This window comes from Orcinus orca, chromosome 2 (genome assembly GCF_937001465.1).
Source record: "Orcinus orca chromosome 2, mOrcOrc1.1, whole genome shotgun sequence".
Classification (NCBI taxonomy): domain Eukaryota; kingdom Metazoa; phylum Chordata; class Mammalia; order Artiodactyla; family Delphinidae; genus Orcinus; species Orcinus orca.
Genome location: NC_064560.1, coordinates 94,979,778 through 95,003,588, shown reverse-complemented (window position 1 = coordinate 95,003,588; position 23,811 = coordinate 94,979,778). Strand labels below are relative to the sequence as shown.

Sequence of the window (23,811 nt, the reverse complement as noted above, 5' to 3'; positions counted from 1 at the left end):
AAATTCATTTGAGAAAAACATATGTTTTAATGAAAATAATAAAACAGAAAGTTCCATTTTGCCTAAAAGTTAGCTACAAATGTAAAAAAAGTGATCATAATAAGAAAATGAAATGCCAATATGGCAAAGGGAAAATTTTAATTTTTACTTAGTCTTATTTACCATTTGTGTTGAATATAAGGGTAAGTCTGCTGCCATTCATAATTCTTTTTAAAACTCCAGATGCAAATTTAACTTTTTAAAACTTGGAAACACTATTAGGGAAATGAGGGACTTAAAATATTTTTTTCTATGAAAATGAAAAAACTGATGCAGTATAGTATAGAAACAATATAGGTAAGAAACAAGCAAGAACATTCACTCATTAAAACAAAAAAAAACCACTCTTAACATTATTTAAAGCAAACCCTGTCATGTACCAATTTGTAAGGTATGCAGAGAACTCACAGTCTGCGCATCAGAGAAACTAGGAGCCAGTTTGGGTTGTAATATTTTCTCCTGTGTGCCTTCTACCAACTGATGGCTGCTATTGCTCCCCCAAACATAAACCTCACAGGTTTCTGAAACAATAGGAGCATCACCAGTCTGAATGCTATCTGGGCTAGCACATGTTCTTGAGTAATCAGAAGCCATTCTGCAAACCTATTAAAATAAGAAACAGGCAATAAATAGTCAAGACATTCTTAGTACAGATATTTTTATAAATATTCTCTGAAATTATTGTTGACTTTCCTTCTTTGAAAACTATCTCAACTGCTCAAATAAACTAAGAGCAACACATCCAATCTTAAACACAGATGGCTAGACTATTTACTCCTGCAGAATAAATCACTAAAAGATACCAACAAAGGTGGCAAAAATGGGGAGGGGGAGACACACAATCAAGCCTTTATTAACTAAATATTTTATTAACGCATATAATAGCATTATAGAAGAACAAAGTAGGAAAAAACCCACCTTTGATAATCCCATCGCCTTAATACAATATATGCTATCTTTTTTTATATTTGTCCTTCCAGAGTTTTGCATATACACGCTCTTTAACATAGTTATCACAGTGGATACATAAGTGACGATACAGAAGGGCCATGAAGAATTTTCTCTATGTCTACTTAATCTTCGTAATTGAACCAATAATATTCCATCTAATGTAAAAATCACAATTTGCTTAAGCATTTTCCTTTAAGAGGACACTGAGATTCTTTCTACTTATTTGTTATATGAGCCATTTTTAAGAATACAGTTGTGGCTACTTCATTGTTTTGTTTTGTTTTTTTTTGAAGGAAAATAATCAATGCTATTTGGCTGCAATGAAGTGTGTTCCCGGCTGGCTTCGTCGGGGGGGTTCCATTGATTCGCCCTGGGCACTGGCTCACTCCCTGCCACCTAGGCGGCCTCCTCCTCCTCCTCCTCCTCCTCCTGTTGCTAGATTTTTAATTACTTCACTTGGTAGAGAACCTCGGACATGGGACTACTATATGCAAAAAGTGACAACAATCTTCTGATTCCTGAAACATACTATACCAAATTGCTTTCAAAACTGGTGTTACAATATTATTTCATCACCAGCAATGTATAAAATGAGGGCGGTCTTAAAAACGATAAAGGTCCAAAGCAATTCAACACTCACACACATCTATACGTATCTGTATATGTATATAGATATAGATATATAAAAAATCATGGCTTATTTACCATTTGTGTTGAATATGATGGTAAAGTCTACTGCCATTCATAATGCTTTATAAAAATCCAGGCTTCTCCTCTCCTCCTCCCCTCTCCTCAAAACCCTGCCAAAAGCACAGGACCCAGGGTGGTCATCACAGTTGCCCTAACCAATGAATAGGGCTATGTGAGAGTACCAGTCTCACTGCACCCATACCAATAAGTATTATGCTCTAAATTTTTTTTGAAAAGTAAAGTGGGAAAAAAGAGGATGTATTCTTTTAACTTCACACTTCCTTATTTTCAACAGAACTGAAGTTTTTCCATCTATTTGCTTGTAACTAACTTCTGCTCATTTATTTATTAGGGTTTAATGGATTTTTTACTGACTTTGTATGAATCCCATACAATAAAGATATTATCTCTGACTACAGCTGTTGTCAATTTGTTGTCTGCCTTTTAGGGGTTGGTTTTGTTTTTGTTTTTCTCTGAATCAAGTAAAACAATAAAAGAAGAATCTTCAAAAGTCAATATATTATATTGCCAGACCATGAAATGGGAAGGGATAGAGTAATTTCAGTTAGAATCTTTAAATAGTACCCAAAACCATAGAATATATGTGTCAGACGAATAATTTTCAGTGAACATGATGAGAGTTTTGAGGACATACAAAATATGCATAAGTAAAGGCTGCCAGTCCCTAATAAGAGATCTGAAATTCTGCTGCTGACAAAAGGAGGATGATGGGCCCAAGTAGGTTAGAATTTTTTATCTAAAGATCTATTACAGTACTCCCCCTTTATTCGTGGTTTCACTTCTGTGGTTTCAGTTACTGGCAGTGAATCATCATCTGAAAATATTAAATGGAAAATTCCAGAAATAAACAATTCATAAGTTTTAAACTGCATACTGTTCTGAGTATCATCCCTTTGTCCAGCATAGCCACACTATATAAGCTAGCCACCGGCAGTCACTTAGTAGTCATCTGGTTATCAGCTCATCTGCCACAGTATCTCAGTGCTTGTGTTCAAGTAACCCTTATGTTACTTAAAAACGGCCCCTAAGTGCAAGAGTTGTGATGCTGGCAATCTGGATATTCTCCTACTGTACATAATTTATAAATTAAGCTTTATCATAGGTATGTATGTATAGAAATAACATGGTTTATATAGGGTTTGGTACTATTCATGGTTTCAGGCATCTACTGGGGGTCTTGGAATATATTCCCCGTATTCAAGAAGGGACTACTGCTCTATAATAAGACTTAAAAAAATAATAGCCCTCCTTCCCTGACCCCCACGAAAAAGAGAGAAGAGAGGAGAAGGGGAGGGGAAGGGAAGGGAAGGGGAGAAGAGGGGAGGAGAGGAGAGGGGGAAGCAAAGGGGGGGGAGGAGAGGGGGTAAAAAAAATCTGTTCACAAGACTTAGAAATGTGTTTTTTTAAAAACAACTGGAGGAGGGGCTTCCCTGATGGCGCAGTGGTTAAGAATCCGCCTGCCAATGCAGGGGACACGGGTTCAAGCCCTGGTCCAGGAAGATCCCACATGCTGCGGAGCAACTAAGCCCACATGCCACAACTACTGAGCCTGTGCTCTAGAGCCCGCATGCCACAACTACTGAAGGCCGCGCACCTATAGCCTGTGCTCTGCAACAAGAGAAGCCATCATAATGAGAAGCACGCACACCACAACGAAGAGTAGCCCATGCTTGCCACAACTAAAGAAAACCCATGCGCAGCAACAGAGACCCAATGCGGCCAAAAAAACCAAACAAACAAAAAAACAAACAAACAAAAAAAACAACTGGGGGGGGCACGTAGAATTCTGGAAAAGATGACAATAGCAGCAGCAATGTAGTTTTCTAAACATGGAATCATTACACAAAACAAATAGAAGGCTAAACTCCAAATTTGTACTTAATATTCACAATAAAACTAGACAGACATAGCTCCGGTAACTCCAAAATATAAGCAGGTGCAGACAAACCACTACCAAATACAGAATCTGCATGGGAATAATATCTGTGCAGGAGGAAGCCAAAGAGTGTCTGACAGACCTCAGAATAAGAAAACCCCAAAACAACCAATCAGGTACTCACCAGAAAGAACAGTGAGCCAATCTAAGAACAGCAGCTGCAACTGGGAAGCGTTTGCCCTCTCTGATAGCACGTAAGTACAAAGGTCCCATGATGAGAAGTTTGAAAAAAGCTAGAGCAGTCTAGCTCTTGTGAATTCTTGAAACTGAAAAGCCAGTACTCCCTTCCAGGACAGAGCCCTCATACTGAGCAGAAACAACTGGGAGTGGAATAAAAGTTGAGCAGAATGAGGACAACAGAAAGGAAAGAGAAAAAGTTAAGATAAAAGGTGGGGAGGGGAATACGCTTGAAACCACCATGTTTTGTCTAACGTTACACAAAAACAATAGAGAAAGGGAGTCTATGGATTTAGAGAAGCCATCTTGAATGCCATCCCGTTCTAAAAATTCAGGAAAACAAATTTTTCATAAAAATAAGCAACAGAAAAGTATGAAAGTCAAATTCCATATGAAGTTGTTATAAGGGGAAAAAAAGGAAAAGAGGCAGAATAACATCCGTACAATAAAAAAATGACAGATGAGAAATGCCCACAAAACAGATCAAACTGTAACCTATTTCAAAGCAAGGTAAAGGGATTAAGAAAATGAAACACGACTTGAAAGAAAAACACAAAACTGAAAGAGAAGCATTCAAAAATGAGGTGACAGACTCAAAAAACCAATTAGAAATAAGAGAAAAAATCATTTCAGAAATGAGGGGTAAACTATAAGAAATCCAAGAGTAAATAAATACAGAAGATAATACCTTATGAGCAACAAAAGGGAAAAAGCTGTTCAGAAATAAAAAAAGAAATGAAAATTATATAAAAAGTATTCAAAAAAAAGAAGTATTCAAAAAAAAGTGACAATTACTAAGTTAATTGTTAAAAATCCAACATACATCCGAGATTGAACCAGGAAGAAACAGAAAATATAGAGACAAATTACAAGCACTGAAATTGAGACTGTGATTAAAAATCTTCCAACAAATAAAAGCCCAGGACCAGATGGCTTCACAGGTGAATGCTATCAAACATTTAGAGACGAGCTAACACTTATCCTTCCCAAACTCTTCCAAAATACAGCAGAGGGAGGAACACTCCCAAACTCATTCTATGAGGCCACCATCACCCTGATACCAAAACCAGACAAAGATGTCACAAAGAAGAAAACTACAGGCCAACATCACTGATGAACATAGATGCAAAAATCCTCAACAAAATACTAGCAAACAGAATCCAACAGCACATTAAAAGGATCATACACCATGATCAAGTGGGGTTTATTCCAGGAATGCAAGGATTCTTCAACATACGCAAATCAATCAATGTGATAAACCATATTAACAAATTGAAGGAGAAAAACCATATGATCATCTCAATAGATGCAGAGAAAGCTTTCGACAAAATTCAACACCCATTTATGATAAAAACCCTGCAGAAAGGAGGCATAGAGGGAACTTTCCTCAACATAATAAAGGCCATATATGACAAACCCACAGCCAACATCATCCTCAATGGTGAAAAACTGAAAGCATTTCCACTAAGATCAGGAACAAGACAAGGTTGCCCACTCTCACCACGCTTATTCAACATAGTTTTGGAAGTTTTAGCCACAGCAATCAGAGAAGAAAAGGAAATAGAAGGAATCCAAATCGGAAAAGAAGTAAAGCTGTCACTGTTTGCAGATGACATGAAACTATACATAGAGAATCCTAAGGATGCTACCTGAAAAATATTAGAGGTAATCAATGAATTTGGTAAAGTAGCAGGATACAAAAGTAATGCACAGAAATCTCTGGCATTCCTATACACTAATGATGAAAAATCTGAAAGTGAAATCAAGAAAACACTCCCATTTACCACTGCAACAAAAAGAATAAAATATCTAGGAATAAACCTACCTAAGGAGACAAAAGACCTGTATGCAGACAGAAGACCTATAAGACACTGATGAAAGAAATTAAAGATGATACAAACAGATGGAGAGATATACCATGTTCTTGGATTAGAAGAATCAACATTGTGAAAATGACTCTACTACCCAAAGCAATCTACAGATTCAATGCAATGCCTATCAAGCTACCAATGACATTTTTCACAGAATTACAACAAAAAAATTCACAATTTGTATGGAAACACAAAAGACCCCAAATAGCCAAAGCAATCTTGAGAAAGAAAAACGGAGCTGGAGGAATCAGGCTCCCGGACTTCAGACTATACTACAAAGCTACAGTAATCAAGACAGTATGGTACTGGCACAAAAACAGAAAGATAGATCAATGGAACAGGATAGAAAGCCCAGAGATTAATCCATGCACATATGGGCACCTTATCTTTGATAAGGAAGGCAAGAATATACAATGGAGAAAAGACAGCCTCTTCAGTAAGTGGTGCTGGGAAAACTGGAAAGCTACATGTAAAAGAATGAAATTAGAAAATAAAAATAAACTCAAAATGGATTAAAGACCTAAATGTAAGGTCAGACACGACAAAACTCTTAGAGGAAAACATAGGCAGAACACTCTATGACATATATCACAGCAAGATCTTTTTTGACCCACCTCCTACAGAAATGGAAATAAACACAAAACTAAACAAATGGGACCTAATGAAACGTAATAGCTTTTGCACAGCAAAGGAAACCATAAACAAGATGAAAAGACAACCCTCAGAATGGGAGAAAATATTTGCAAATGAAGCAACTGACAAAGGATTAATCTCCAAAATTTACAAGCAGCTCATGCAGCTCAATATCAAAAAAACAAACAACCCAATCCAAAAATGGGCAGAAGACCTAAATAGACATTTCTCTGACGAAGATATACAGATTGCCAACAAACACATGAAAGGATGCTCAACATCACTAATCATTAGAGAAATGCAAATCAAAACTACAGTGAGGTATCACCTCGCACCACTCAGAATGGCCATCATGAAAAAGTCTACAAACAATAAATGCTGGAGAGGGTGTGGAGAAAAGGGAACCCTCTTGCACTGTTGGTGGGAATGTAAATTGATACAGCCACTATGGAGAACAGTATGGAGGTTCCTTAAAAAACTAAAAATAGGGCTTCCCTGGTGGCGCAGTGGTTGAGAGTCCGCCTGCCGATGTAGGGGACATGGGTTCGTGCCCTGATCTGGCAAGATTCCACATGCCGTGGAGCGGCTGGACCCGTGAGCCATGGCCACTGAGCCTGTGCGTCCGGAGCCTGTGCTCCACAACGGGAGAGGCCACAACAGTGAGAGGCCCGTGTACAGCCAAAAAAAAAAAAAAAAAAAACCTAAAACTAGAACTACCATACGACCCAGCAATCCCACTACTGGGCATATACCATGAGAAAACCATAATTCAAAAAGAGTCATGTACCACAATGTTCATTGCAGCACTCTTCACAATAGCCGGGACATGGAAGCAACCTAAGTGTCCATTGACAGATGAATGAATAAAGAAGATGTGGCACATATATACAATGGAATATTACTCAGCCATAAAAAGAAATGAAATTGAGTTATCTGTAGTAGGGTGGATGGACCTAGAGTCTGTCATACAGAGTGAAGTAAGTCAGAAAGAGAAAAATAAATCCCATATGCTTACATATATGGAATCTAAAAATAAAAAATGGTTCTGAAGAACAGAGGGGCAGGACAGGAATAAAGACGCAGACGTAGAGAATGGACTTGAGGACACAGGGAGGGGGAAGGGTAAGCTGGGACGAAGTGAGAGAGTAGCATGGACTTATATACACTACCAAATGTAAAATAGATAGCTAGTGGGAAGCAGCCGCATAGCACAGGGAGATCAGGTCAGTGCTTTGTGACCACCTAGAGAGGTGGGATAGGGAAGGTGGGAGGGAGATGAAAGAGGGAGGAGATATGGGGATATGTGTATACGTATAGCTGATTCACTTTGTTATAAAGCAGAAACTAACATACCATTGTAAAGCAATTATACTCCATAAAGATGTTAAAAAAATAATCCAACATAAAAACAATAGTGGTCCTAGATGAGAACCAAATAAAAAGAGTAAAAATGATACTAAAAACAATAATTTAGGGAAACTTCCCTGAAATAAAAAAGATTTGAAACTACATATTAAAATCCTCACATCTCTGAGAACATCGACCCAGAATACATAACATCAAGATGTATTCTAGTAAAATTACTGCCAGAAGAAAATGAATGAATATACTTAAGAAGTAAAGAAAATGTGAGCCAAAGATTTAATCTTCTCAAAACTGACTTTCAAGTATAAAGTGCACAGCAATTAAAATGTAAGAACTAAGAGAATCTTTTTCGTGAGTATTTATTGAAGATTCTACTAGAGAATAAGCTTCAGACAAACAAAAAGAATAGAGAGCCACTGACAGAAACTGGCAGTGAGCATGAAATATGTAGTTACTTGTACAACTCATACTTAAAGAGGGTTAAAAGGCAGAGAGTAAATATGTTCTGAGTATGCAGATATAATACAACTACAAAAAATGGGGAAAGCATATGTAAAAAGTTAATATTTTTAGTAATCATACAGTGGTAGTGTTTGTCTTATTTTAGGATTGCTGTGTGTGTGTGTGTGTGTGTGTGTGTGCGCGCGCGCGTGTGTGTGTATGTACTGTGGGATTAAAATAAATAATTACGGGATATTCTAATTCTATATCCCTGTATCCTTCAGAATCAGCATTCTTAGTTGGAAGAAAGGATATATAAATGTAATATAGAAAAGCAGAAATTCTATAGCCCTGATTTTGAAAGTATCAGTATCAACTCATGAGGTATATTAGCTTTAAATACGCATGCATGTGTGAACACACACACATTTCCTAGCTCTGGCTACTGTAAGACCCCAGAAAAATAATACCGACTTAGTAGTGATGAGCACCCTGATTGTGGTCCTGAAATAATATTTTCCACTTTTAAAAAAACAGTGTTTATGGAGAAAGAGCTAGCTGGTTGCAGATCCAGATCAAGAAATGTATGAGTCCAGAAACAATTTGATGGGTCAGATAGCAAGGAAGCGATCAAAGATTATTAGGCCTATGTCAAAAGAGCTTGGGAACCACACTGAAAGAGACTACTACCCTGAAAGACTGTTGGCCAAAGATAAAACAATGTGAGCTTCACTACAGATAATAATTCAACAAAGTAAAATTTGAATCGGTTTAAATCTACAAGTTCATAACAATACTTTTCAAGTGAAACCAATTGGTCAAGTTTGGAGCATGACAGGAGATCAGTCCATTAAACTGGAAACTAGTAAATAAAAATCGGTGTTAAAAATTTTTTTAAAAATCAAGTGGAGAGAATCAAGCACTTATTCTGCTTTTCCTGTCTGAACTGTGGCAGGGTAACCAAACTGTCAATAAGGGAATCATCTCTTTATGAAAACATTCCAATTAATAAATGAAAGAGGAATGATATAATTAGAATATCACCATTTTGCAACCAAGCACCAATGAATTAATAGATCTGATCATTAAGAATCAAGGGCTGCTAATACTACAAAAAGACAGACAACCAGATGGAAGATCACAACACCATGTTTAGCCTTGCCAAATGGATCAAACCTGAAACTGATCAAGCCTCTAGATTCACCTGTCAGTATGCAGGAAATACATAGGAACTGCATTATGAGTAATCAATCAGCAAACTCCAGATGGTAGGAAATTATACAGCCTTAAAAGTCCAAGTTCCTGAACAAATACACTAAAGGAAAAGAAAAACAATGGAGGGGGAACCTATAGATTAAGAGATTTAAAAGATATATATAGGACTTCCCTGGTGGCACAGTGGTTAAGAATCTGCCAGTCAATGCAGGGGACGTGGGTTCAAGGCCTGGTCCGGGCAGATCCCACATACTGCAGAGTAACTAAGCCCGTGATCCGCAACTACTGAGCCTGCGCTCTAAAGCCCGCAAGCCACAACTACTGAGCCCATGTGCCACAACTACTGAAGCCCGTGCGCCTAGAGCCTGTGCTCCACAACAAGAGAAGCCACCACAATGAGAGCCCGTGCACCACAACGAAGAATAGCCCCCCGCTCGCCGCAACTAGAGAAAGCCTGTGCGCCACAACGAAGACCCAACGCAGCCAAAAAAAAAAAGTTTTAATTAAAAATATATAAATACTAAAAAGATATATATCGATATATAGATTGTTTTAATAGGGAAGACTGAACTATAGTGTCTAGGGATGCACACAACTATAAAGAAATGCAACAAAGTGACTACTCTTGAAGTCAGGATAGTGGCTACTTACGGAAGGAGGAAAGGGATAATGAACCAGGACATGAAAGGGTTTCTCGGGTTGCTAGTAAAGTTTTATTTCTTTCCTGGGCACAGATTAAAAGGACATTTGTTTTAAAATAATTCATTAAGGCACACATTTGTATGTCTTTCTGTATCTGTTTTAATAATACATTTTTAAATTAAAAAATGCACATATGGGAGGGGGAAGGGTAAGCGGGGACGAAGTCAGAGAGTGGCATGGACATATATACACTACCAAATGTAAAACAGATAGCTAGTGGGAAGCAGCCACATAGCACAGGGAGATCAGCTCGGTGCTTTGTGACCACCTAAAGGGGTGGGATAGGGAGGGTGGGTGGGTGGAAGGGAGACGCAAGAGGGAGGGGTTATGGGGATATATGTACACGTATAGCTGATTCACTTTATTTTACAGCAGAAACTAACACAACAATGTAAAGCAATTATACTCCAATAATGATGTTTAAAAAAAATAATGCACATGATACAAAGTCCAAAATGAATAAAAGGGTATGCATTGAAAACTATGCCTCCTTCCCACACCTGATGCGAGACACCCCGGCTCCACTTTCTAGAGGCAACCAATCACGGATGCCACTTTCTTTTGCATCCTTTCCAGAGACTGAATGGATTTTTTTTTTTGCGGTACGCGGGCCTCTCAATGCTGCGGCCTCTCCCGTTGCGGAGCACAGGCTCCGGACGCGCAGGCTCAGCGGCCATGGCCCACGGGCCCAGCCGCTCCGCGGCATGTGGGATCTTCCCGGACCAGGGCACGAACCCGCGTCCCCTGCATCGGCAGGCAGACTCTCAACCACTGCGCCACCAGGGAAGCCCTGAATGGATTATTTTTAAGGGATAAATACATGCTATAGCATTTTAAGACAAAGTAATTTTTATTGATTGATTGATTTTTATTGGAATATAGTTGATTTACAATGTTGTGTTACTTTCAGGTGTACAGCAAAGTGAATCTGTTATACATATACATATATCCACTCATTTTGAGATTCTTTTCCCATATAGGCCATTACAGAGTACTGAGTAGAGTTCCTTGTGCTATACAGTACGTCCTTATTATCTATTTTATATCTAGTAGTATGTATATGTCAATCACAATCTTCTAGTTTATCCCTTGACAAAGTAATTTTTCACATAAAAGCCATGATTATTACGTACCTCTTCAAAAAGACATAAAGCTGCCTCATAGAGTGAGCACAAGCCATCGGATGTTCTGGGTGGTTCCCTCCACTGACTCCGATCAGCAGATGAACCCTATAATTAAGACATTGTGGGATACAGTTAGGGAAGGAGAGAGACATGTATTAAAATCACTTAAATAGTCTACAAAAACATCTGAGGAACTGTTTACATAATTATGTGCATTAAAATCAAATCCTAACATTAGGTCATGAAACCAATTTTATGTGTAAGTGTTATAAAAGACATGGCTATAGAGTGAAGCAGTAAATTAAGTACCAATCCCTCACTTATTACATTAGTGATTTGTTCTAAGTGTCACAAGGTTTGACCTAAAAACACTCAAGGAGGCAGAATTTTGCCAACTACACACTCTTTGGGTGGCCAATATCCAATAAATGGGGTCCCAGCAAATATTCTACTCCCCTGGGGCTGTCTTGTCCACTTGCTCCAAGAATACAGTAGAATGCAGCCAGCTTAAGTGATGATCCTTACCAGAGCAGCAGTAAGTCTGTTCCTCCCTTCTTAGTTTCAGCACAACAAAGGTCCCACAAGTCAGTTCATGTAGCTACCTGACTATATTAGCAACAAAATATCTTTTTCCTAGCACAGCTGAGGAATCATAGCTCCTCTCTGTGACTAACTGCCTACTCTCCACAATAGGGCCCAATGGCTATGACCAGAAATCATTCTTTCATTGAAAACTGATAAATCAGAGAGTGAACTTGACCTCCACTGTTCCCTCAAATTCCCATATCCTTAAATCTTTACATCACAAATGTCAAGTTCTTTCTCTGATTTATCCATCCTCTAGTTGTAAAATTTTCATCTGTGGCTTTATTTCAAAGACTATTATATTGTAAAAATATTTAGATTCTAGATGATCACCGGGCAAACATACCACAGAAAAGTATATCCTCTACCGTGGAACGGAGGTTGGCCTAGATGCTCTGTACGATCCCATCCAACTCTAAGATTATATGATTTTATCAATTCAGACTATTTTAATTAACGTGGTTCCTAAGTAATGAACGAAATGAATATGTTGGCTATTTAATTTATTGCTGGGTCATCAGGTGCTAAGCTACTGCTACCAAATCAATTTTTCTTTTTTATTGCTTAGGTGGTGCTTCTCGAATTTTAATGTGGACATAAGTTATCTGGAAATTTTGTTAAAATGCAGATTCCAATTCAGTAAATATAGGTGGGGGCCTGAGATTCTGTATTTCTAACAAGTTCTCAGGTGATGCCAATGCTGCTGTCTGAGGCTCACACTTCAAGTAGTAAGGCTTTCGAGAGCCATTTGCAGGTCTTGGAGTCATATGAGAAGCTGAGTGTTCAAAATTATCTAGTTCCTAGACACACAAGGTGTGGCTATACCAGCAAATACTTTGAGGCACAGCCTCTCCAAATTCCATAATTAGCTGCGTAGCACTTCTGGGAGAAACACAACTGTAATCTGTGGCTCCATTATTTAAAGGCCACCTCTACTGATCACCAAACCAAAAGCAGATAAGAAACAACAGCAGCTTGTCATACCTTTCTAGGAGCTGGCACCAGGCCGGTAATAATTCCTTTTTATGCCTTTCTACAGTATGAAGGAAAATGCTGAAAATAACATAAGGTTTTCAGTGAGAGATCTGAGTTTAAATCCATGTTCCATCACTTACTGGCAACGTGACTTAAGGGTAAGTTTGCTTATCCTTAGACAGGAATAATTCCTCTATTATTTAGGGCTGTTGGGAAGAATAACTGAAATTATGCATAAAACATGCTTAGCATAGTTCTTAATACATAGTACGAACTCAAAACTGGCATCAGTAATTATTATTTTGTATGATGTACATGGAGAAAGTAGAGAAAACACAGGGAGTCTTTAATAAATTCCTGCTAACTTTAAAAATACCAAACCAATTTTTTTTAAAAATCCTTCAAACACTGTCTGCAGTGACTGTCACTGACTTCTGTTCTCCCCAAAAAGTCAATAGTTAAGAGTAAGACTAATCCAGCCCCAGTAAATTAGGATTAAAGATATCTTAAAAACCCACTCTGTATAGAATTCTTAATGTGTTTTGTAAATATACTGCACAATAGAAAAAGAGGCCTATACCTAGGCATTTTTAAAGAAATTACATTTTGGAAATGTGTAACTTCATACACTGCTAATATACCACAGGAAGTTCAAAGGTCCAAAGATAAATGGGAAATTAAAATAACATAAATGTGTGGTTTCACAGGTCTTCATTGAATTACCTTTCTCTTATTTACCTACCATCAAAAATAATGTAATACCTTTTCGTTTTCACATCTGTCTTTTTAAGAAAATCAGACAAGAACATTAAGACTTGATGGAGTACATTTCCTTACATTCTTGCTATCTGATTTTACTCTGCTTAAAATTGCTTCAGTGACTCCCCGCTGCCTACAGAATCAAGCTCAAAACCCCATAGCATGGGATACCTGGCCCTGCCCACGTTGGCCACCTCAGCTCATCCCATTCCAGCCCCAGCACCCAGGAGCCTACTCTCCCACACCTCAGTCACTTTGAGAATACTAATCCTCTCACCTGAAAACTTCTTCAGCTCCCTCACTCACACACCTCATGACTGCAAGCAAACTCTTCTTACTTTTCAACTAAGCTTAAGCATCCTTCATTTCCTGCCCCTTCCCTTCTAGCCCTCCTCCTCCTGTATCTCATCACCACCTCCCTGTGCAGACCTCTACTACAGCCCAGCATCATTAATATGAAATGTCTGTGCATCTCTCTCTCCTTACACTGTGAGCTGGCTAACGGCATGGACGCTACAAAGCTTATTCATCATTTTAACTCATAGCCTAACAGTATCTGGCACACAGTAAACACCTAGTGGCATCAAAGGCCAAAGGTGTTTTTCTTGGTGTTTATTTTTTTAGAATTCAGGGATGTACAGTGACATTATTTCCCTACTCTTTATTTAAATGTAAGTTAATGAGTATCTTGCATGCTTGCACTCAAACAGAATTACTATGTGCATGGGTAGAGGAGGTTAAGAATCACACATGTAAATACAATTTAAGGATTAAACTCATTTTTGCTAGGCCTTCTACCAGGTACTCAATTGACGGTTATGTGTCTCTCCCTCTAACTTCTAGCTTGGGGATACATTCTGTCCCAGCTGTTCTTGAGCAGAGAATCTTAAGACAGGGAAGATAAGGTCAGGACGGGCTTCTTCCCCAGAATATATCCAGAATTCTGAGGAAAGCTATCCGGGGTACCCTCATCCCAAGAGAAAGCTACAATGTAGGGTATAGCCTAGGAGGGTAAAGAGGGAGGCAGAGGCCCCTTCTGCCTAGGTGTATTTGACATTTTGTCCAGAAATGAAAGAGGCCAAGTGGAGAGAAAATTGGAAATCCAGCAATAAAATAAGGTTATTATATTTTATATCTACTTTAAGGTAGGCCTTCATGGGAAAAAAAAATAAGTCAATTTAACATAAACAGGGTAAAAGCTGCATACAGCTGTCAGAAAAAATGTGGGCTTTGCAGACAGACTATGGGTTGTAAGAATTAGTTAACACAGTGCCTGGCCCATCAGTGCTTAATCAGGAGTATACATAATACTTTCAGTTCTTTTGCCAAATAGATGTGTAAATTTAGGATAATTGCCACAGTTTCTTCATCCTTAAGATAAGGATAAATAATATCTACCTTACAGATTAACATGATAATTGAATAAGACACTGCTTATAAAAAGCACCTGAGGGGCTTCCCTGGTGGCGCAGTGGTTGAGAGTCCGCCTGCCGATACAGGGGACACGGGTTCGTGCCCCGGTCCAGGAAGATCCCACATGCCACGGAGCGGCTGGGCCCGTGAGCCATGGCCGCTGAGCCTGTGCGTCCGGAGCCTGTGCTCCGCAACGGGAGAGGCCACAACAGTGAGAGGCCCGCGTACCGCAAAAAAAATAAAAATAAAAAGCACCTGGTAGGTAGTAGGCACTCAACGAAGGTTAGAGCTCTTCCTCCCTTATTCCAGGTACTGGGAAGCAGTAAGTAGAATCCAAAAAATGAATGGGATGGTTTACTATAGGTTAATTAAGTGAATATTAAAACACATTATATAGGTAGTAAATATATTTACTGTAAAGATTTCTTAAGGTTATAGAGCCAATTTAAACTTACAGCCAAATATGCATACAAACCAATTTACAACATGCTAAAAGACAATGGGCTAAACAGATACTGAGAAAAGCAATTTAGTTTCTTGGGGCACCCTCTTCCCACTAAGGAGCAACACTGCAGGATAAGGCCTTTGAGGGTAAGGTGGGCAAGAGGCTTCTGACTCAGGGTATTTAGCATTTTGATTAAAAAGGAAACATACCATGGGCAAGCGTACGATCATATAAGTAGACTGCACAATAATTAACATGTTTTCTTTGTAACAAAGGCAATGCAAAATAAACAGACTGTAAAATGAAGAATTAAGTAACTCCTCACAGAAATATTAACATGTGACCATGAATAGATACATTATTTTAGGTCATCAAATGGCATCACATATTTGAAAACGGTATAAATTTAGAGAATGTTACCAGAAAGTATTAAGAATTGGAAAATAAAATGAGAAAAACAGATATGCAAGTGAATAAGTTTAAATATTGAATAAGAAACCACAAGAGGCCTAACTGCCTTTCATAGCTGTTACTTCAAACCTTTCTTACTTAGATCATTGCTTAGATCTCTGGCTCTAGATTCCTACTTCAGGTAAAGATCATACGGCCCTTGTCAACATTCCAGATTCTGAACAAAGCACCACATGCTTTTCTAGTCTAAATTTTATTTAACATTAAGGAATTCAAATTTTCATAGATCTCATGATCTAAAATCTCCAAGTACTTGCTTACAATAAAATTATTTGTAATAAAATGACCCAATATTTACCATTCAGTTCACAAGTACAAAATGTAAGCCAGGTGAAAATTTAAATGCTCTGGTTTGAAAATAAATTCAACATAATTGTTTTTTATGAAACATTCCTGTCAATCCAACAGCTTTCCACATTTTTGGGGGGGAAGGGGAGTCGTGAAACACACATACATAATTTACAAGTGGCATTTTTAATTATTTAAACTAAATAAATTTGTTAATTGATATTTGGTAATGAAGAATAACAAAAACGCTGATCAATGTAACTCAATTGAAATTAAATCAACTTATAAGTGTTTCAATCTTTATATTCCAAATTTGTATTCTTTTTTTAAATTTTTTTTTTTTTAAACAGTAGGTTCTTATAAGTAATCCATTTTATACATATGTCAATCCCAATCTCCCAGTTCATTGCACCACCACCACCCCTCTACTTTCCCCGCTTGGTGTCCATACGTTTGTTCTCTACATCTGTGTCTCTATTTCTGCCCTGCAAACCGGTTCATCTGTTATTTCAAACTTTTATTCTTGGTTTTCACAAAAGCATTAAATTTCAATCTCAGAAATTCTTGAAATTGATCATACTGCACTATATTTTACTGTTTATTCTTTAATGTGGTATCTAAAGTTAGTTCCTTTATGATAGTCAAGCAATTAAGTTCCTTCATGAACAAGACATTTATTACAGATCTAGTATATCAGTTCATTACTCCCCTCCATTCAGGTCTCCGCTCAAATGTCCCAATTCAGAGACTCCTCTGATCACATTAACTAAAATACCACACCTTTCCCCTCCCCAATCTCTGCTTGAACCCATCATTTTGTATTCCTTTCCCTCCCTTATTTTAATTCTTAGAACTTAACACTACCTAAAATTTATATTTATTGTCTGATTCCCCTACTAGGCTGTTAGCTCCAAGAAACTCTGTTTTTCTCTGCTGTATCCTTAGGGCCTAGAATAATACTTAGTACATAGTAAATGTTTAATAAAAATGAAGAAGGATGAAATTAGAGATTTTTTTCAAAAGGTCTCCACACTTACTAGCCAAGGCCCCTCATTTTACTTTTGAGTTTACTAAAACACAGAGAAGTTAGATGAATTTCCCAAGTTCACACAGGAAGCCATAAAACTTAAACTACAATCCTAACTCCTGATCCAGTGGTCTTAACACTATACAACTAGCCTGTCCTTGAATTACATATTCACATCAACACATATAAAAGTTTCTTTACTCAAAGTATCTAAATTATTTAACTAACCTAACAATCACCAGTAGAATTCTCAAATCATTTGCTATTACCATCAATTCATTAAAAGTTGGGTTGACATTTCCCAAAATTGTTAGATAAGAATTTTAAAGTTCAGATTTATCGTACGTACCAAAGAACGTCTCATCTGCATTAATATAGTCATAAAGCAGTCAAAGCTGATCATCCCCTCCTGGCTTGATAGTAGTTTGCTTTTCTCCATGGAATTTACAACTGCTGAAGCCCCTAAGGCCATTTCTATCCATTCAAGGAGATACCGCAAAGAACCTCGCTGAGCAGCTAAACCAAGCAGCAACTCGGAAGCTAATCTACGACCTAAAGTGTCTGCTCCAGAATTGGGAATAGTTACTCCTTTAAGAAATGTTGTTACTTGTGATAAGCAATCCAAGCCCATAGGTGGAATCTTGCTTTCATTTGCTAAAGATAATGGTGGCAAAGAGCTCACAACTTCAATTGCAGTATGAATAACGTCATTGCAAAGACTGAGACCAGGTCCCGACACAGGCATCATCCAACTTTGTCTCAGAAGTGCAAATAATAAACTTAGACCAGTTCGAACACCCATTTCTATAAGTGCATCAGTGCTTGACCGGGGACGTTCACTAACAGAATGGACATCTGCCGAACCAGAGCTGCTCTCCGGAGAATGCTGCTGCTGTTTCACTTTGCCTTTATCATGGTATTTATTAGAAAGTGCATAGAAGACACGCTGGAGTACAAGCAATCGTTTTCGAAGTGCCCCAGCAAATGGGGAATCTGAACATACCATCTTCGCTAGTGCTAGCTGACTGCTAAGAAGGGCATCCAAATAGTGGTCCTGTTCATCACTTGAAAGAGACTCACGTTCAAAGTCTGGCAACTGTGGTCCTTTGAGGCACAAAACTTGTTGGGGCAAAGGTACTACTTCCTTATTGCTGACCAGTTTAGAATATAGAACAGCAACTCCCTCTCTTGTAGCAATAGATTCACTGTCCTCTGTAATCCAGGAGCTGTTGAGGTGTTCAAGCCATTTCAGTTTCACTGGTGGAACCATAGTTGCCATTTTGATTTACTCTTCAGCCATTAGTTCTATAAAGGGAGAAGAAAAAGGAGTCAAGTTTCTGAACTTCCATCATATATTACCATTAGTGGTTTCAAACTGGTGAAACACAAAGTCTGGACTTCAGTTAACAGTAACATACCAATGTTAGTATTTTAGCTTCAATAAATGTACCATGGTTATTTAAGACATTAATATTAGGGAGCAATGGGTTGCAGGGCATACGGGAACTCTGTACTATCTTTGCAACTTTTACATAAGTCTAAAATTATCCCAAAATAAAAAGTTTATTTTAAAAATTAGTGATTTATGTAACTTTTCTCTTCAGGTTCTGGTCCCACTGTCAGTATTAATAGTGGGTTCTACATGATGATGGACCCCAAATTTGTATCTCTAGGCTTCTCCTCTGAATTCCAAACTCATATATGTAATTGTCCACTTGACCTCTCCACACCTCATAGGCATCTCAAACTTTATATTCAAAACTGAATTCCTAATAAAACATTTCCACCACACCCACCCAAACCTGTTCCTCCTGCAGAACTCCTCACTTCAATAAATGGCAACTGTATCCTTCTATTTCCTTTGGCTAAAAACCTTGGGAGTCATCATTGACTCCTCCCTCTCTTACACTCCAAATTCAATTAGTCAACTCTACTCTCAAAATATAGCCAGAATCCAAACAGTTCTCACACCCCTCCATTGCTGAAACCCTGGTCTAAGCCATCATCTCTTGGATCACTGAAGAAGCTTTCTTACTGGTCTCCCTGACTGTACTGAGGAGCTGCAGTGACTCCAAAAGGGCAGGAATGTTTCTGTATATTTTGTTTACTGCTGTATTCTGGCACACAGTAAGTGCTCAGTAAGTATTTGCTGACAAAAAGTACTTAAAAATTAAGTTTGCTGGGATAAAATATTCACAAGACATATCTCGTGCAAAGGACTATCATCCAAGATACATTAAGAACTCCTACAACTCAATAATAAAAAGACAACCTAATTTTTTAAATGGTCGGAAAAGTTGTGAACAAAACTTCACCAAAGATATGGCAATGGCTAGTAAGCACAAGAAAAAGTACTCAACATCATTATTCATCAGAAAAATGCCAATTAAAAACACAAAGAGATACTAATACACACCCAGAAGGATTAAAATTAGTAAGGCTGACAATACCAAATGTTAAGCAAGGATGCAGGGCAACCAGAACTCTCACAAACCATTTGTGGAAATGTAAAATTGAACAGCCACCTTAGAAAGACATCTGGTAGCTTCTTATAAAACTAAATATAGGGCTTCCCTGGTGGCGCAGTGGTTGGGAGTCCACCTGCCGATGCAGGGGACGCAGGTTCGTGCCCCCGTCCGGGAGGATCCCACATGCCGCGGAGGGGCTGGGCCCGTGAGCCGTGGCCGCTGGGCCTTCGCGTCCGGAGCCTGTGCTCCACAATGGGAGGGGCCGCAGCGGTGAGAGGCCCAGGTACCGGAAAAAAAAAAAAACTAAATATATACCTACCCAATGACTCAACAATTCCTCTCCTACAGATTCGCCCAGAAGAAAACATATCTCCACAGAAAGACTTAACGCTAAATAGTAGTTGCCCGTAGAAGGTGAGGGCATGAATAGACTGGGCAGGGCATGAGGGAACTTCCTGAAGTGATAGTAATGCTGGATTACCAAGCCTTATACATTTGTCAAAACTCAGTGAATGTACATTTAAGTATGTAAATTTTACCTAAATGTAAATTTTACCTAAATAAATACTGAATTCCAGTTGATACATATATTGAAGTATATTTAGGGGGAAGTATACTGATATGTGTAATTTACTTTGAAATGCATCAAATAATAAGATGCACTGATGTGTGTGTGTATAAAGATATGTATATACATACACACATACATATGGATTGATATGTGATAAAACAAGTATAATAAAATATTAATGGCAGAATCTCAGTGGTGAAGTATATATGCCTGTTCATTTTTAAATTTTTCAACTTTGCTGTATGTTTGAAATTTTTCATCATAAAATATTGCTGGGGAGTTGGGACTAACTCCTGCTTTTCAAGCAAGTCCCCAGAATGGTAGTCATAACAGTTGGTGGTAGAGAAAGATCCTCACACAATGAAGGGCATTTTATTTTCATGATATAGGTAGCTCTTAAAAAAAGAGCTCCAATGATAGAGACTGCAGGCTAATTAAAAGGAGTTTCCTACTTCCAAACATGCCCTGTTAAATTCCAAATATAAAATCTAATGGTACTTCTTCCTTTTTCAAGCTTATGAATACTATGCTTAATTTAACTTCAATAGATACTTGGAAAGTATGTACTTGGGAGAGGGAAAATAAAACCATAAGCCTCCTCCCACTTCATTCGGCTAAGTATTTACTAAACATTGTGCAGAGGATATAAAAGTACCTTACTTACCTCCATCCCTGCAAGCCAGAGGTAATTCTGCTCTTTTTATTTTTGCTAGTTTGACTGCTATAAAGGAATATGTTGTTATTCTAATTTCAATCTCCCTGATTACTAACACCTGAACAGCACATGGATATTGGTCATTTGGACACACTCTTCTGGGAAATGCTTATTCATGTCCTTCTAGTCACATATTTTTCTACTGGGTTATTTTTCTTGTCAATTTGTAAAAAGTTTTTGTATTTTATCATTGTCCTCAGCACTGCAAATATTTCTTCTAAATCTATCTTTCACATACATACACATCCTTTCTTTATGGCTCCTGCTTTCCATTCTTGGTTAAAAGAGCACCCCAACATCCCCATGCCCTTACACATGAACTCTAGATTATACAGGTATTCACCTAGATTTTCTTGAAGTATTTTTGATTTTTTTACACATGAGTCTTTAAATGAATTTTATATTCATCTGAAATTTTAATTAAGTTCTGCATGGTGTAAAATTGGATTCCAATTTTATTGTTTCCAGGTGGATGGCTAATTATGCCACCACCATTTAAGTCATCCAAGACTTCCAAGACAGCTGAGGACAATGGCAGCTGCATAATTATCTCCCCAAATTTCTTCCCAAACAATAAGGAAAAATAAATTCTACATAAAACCACACCCACAGCATTATTTGAAGATACAGAATGACAAAACTGCAAATTAACTGTAAAAAAAGAAATATCATCAATCCCAGTGCACACACTCTCAGCTCTAAGAGCCACAAGGTTTTTTGTGCAAGCAGAAGCAGACTAAGAAAATCCATAGAAAAGAGAGAAGAGGAAGGATAGTGAAGGAGCCTAAAGGTGATTTGGAATGACTGCCAGAAAGATTAAATCCACACTAAATCTGAAAATACTGAACAAATGTCCAGGCAGATCAGAGCACAGACTACAAGGAAGAGATTTCAAAGTACACTTAATTTAAAGAGTCAGGCATGATTTAAAGAAGCAGGTACAATTTTAAAAGACAGGTATGATTTATATGAGCATTCCTTGAAATGCAGAGAGGAGAAAAAAGACAAAAAAGAAAAGAGAAGCATTCTTTGGCAACTGGGTGGTAAAGGGTAAAAGAAAAAAAGGAGGGGGGGAATGTTTAGGGTTCTGCAAGACAAAAGAGAACTATAAAATTGGAGATATAACAAAGCTTCTCTCAAGCAAAAGAAACAAAGCACCAAAAAAAAAAAAAATCCTTTGAAGTACTTGGACTTTGCTATATAGACAGAAGAGGGTGCCATTAAATTAGGAATATTATTAAAAAAACCCAATACCATAAAAATGAACAAGAAAAAAGTCCACAGAGAACTACTGCAGAAAAATCAGTAAAGTTCACATACATCAACTGATGGAAATCTTCCTGATAACAAGAAAACATAAGAAAATAAAAGTTAACAATCCAAGCAAAATTAAACACACAAACATTTGAGGATATAAAAAAAACCTTGAATCAGAAATTCAAAAACTAAAAGCAGAAAAAGACCACATAAATAATTAAAGTTTTTAAAGTTTTTGAAAAGGGAAGAAACAGGGAAGGAAGAAAGAGGAAAAAAAGGAAAAGAGCTGACTGAACTCAAGAAAGAAACGGAAGAAAAAGACAAAATTCTCAGAAATGAAGAATGAATTATAAACTGTCCAAGAATGAATTATAAACTGTCTAATAAAAAGTTAGCAAAGGGCAATTAAAGGCTGGAGCAGGGAAACAACTATGAGAATTAAAATCACACACACATACATACACACACACACACACACACACACGAATCAGTGAAAGTAGTGGAAAGAGAAGACAAGCAAAGAAGGGCAAGTATTTGTACTACTGGATTACCTGAAAAAGTAAAACAAAAAAGCAACAAAGAGCTGATTTTAAAGCTACTAGCCAAGAAAACTTGCCAGAAACAGAAAAAAAATTTTTTGAATCAATACAATAAGGGTTCACAAGGTACCTGGGAAATTGAGCAAGAACAACCAACTCTAAGACATTGGCCTTGTAAATTCAAGGATTTAGATAAAACCCTCAAGACCTCCAGGCAAAAAGATCAAATAACTTAAAAAGGTAAAAGAATTAGATTGGCATTGACATTTTAAAACCAGTCAAATAAACAGCACAGCAACAGCTTTTATAAAGCAAAAACTACAGGGGGTGCAAGGAAACATAGACAGAAACACACAAATAATGGGAGACTTTAATATACCATCCCCAGTACAAGACAGATCAAGTGGACAAAAATATGTAAGGAAACAGAAAACCTAAACAACAGAATAATTTACTCTTTTTCCATTACCAGGATCTATTTCTGAATTCTCTATTTTGGTCCACTTGTCCATTCTTATGCCAACAGTGACTTGATTACAGTGGCTTTTATAAATATTCTGATGGCTGGTAAGGCAAGTCCCTAACCTTTAAGATTATTTCATTCAATTACATGCTACCTCTCCCAAGGTAGCATGTTCTAATTTGAACTTCATTAAATATATGTATTAATTCTCAGAAAATAGATATTTTTATGATAATTTGTCCACCTAAGAATATAGTATGTCTTTCTATTTTGATCCGATCTTGTTTTAGATTTTCTTCATATAAGTCCTATGCCTTTCTTGATAAACTGTTTCTTGAGTATTTTTGATTTTGTGGCTACTATGAACGGAATTCCCCAATTTCCTTTCCTGGATAATTATTGCTATCCAGCCATCTGGGTATATTGGTACACTTTTCCAAATTATGCAAGGATAGAGATGAATCAAAGAACATAAACCATATAACAGGGTCAGAAAATGAAGAAAGCAAAGAAGTATTAAAGATAAAACAGAAAAAAAGGTCAGCAATAAGACTAAGCATATCTACTCATCACTATCAGCAAAACTCATCTATTAAAACCGAAGACAGGGCTTCCCTCATGGCACAGTGGTTGGAAATCCACCTGCCAATGCAGGGGACACAAGTTCGAG

The 23,811-nt window shown here is 37.6% G+C and overlaps 1 protein-coding gene across 5 annotated transcripts in view; it reads right to left on the bottom strand.

Moving 5' to 3' along the window:
• Positions 1 to 23,811, bottom strand: part of HERC1 (HECT and RLD domain containing E3 ubiquitin protein ligase family member 1) — a 215,833-nt gene that overhangs the window by 155,533 nt on the left and 36,489 nt on the right. For all 5 annotated transcript variants that reach the window (XM_049706186.1, XM_049706187.1, XM_049706188.1 and 2 more), the window contains exons 2-4: positions 17,478 to 18,433; positions 11,175 to 11,270; positions 448 to 642 (exon numbers count right to left, since the gene is read on the bottom strand). In XM_049706186.1, coding sequence (XP_049562143.1) covers positions 448 to 642; positions 11,175 to 11,270; positions 17,478 to 18,407 — 1,221 coding nt within the window. In that variant the 5' untranslated portion in view covers positions 18,408 to 18,433. The remainder of the gene's footprint in view (positions 1 to 447; positions 643 to 11,174; positions 11,271 to 17,477; positions 18,434 to 23,811) is intronic.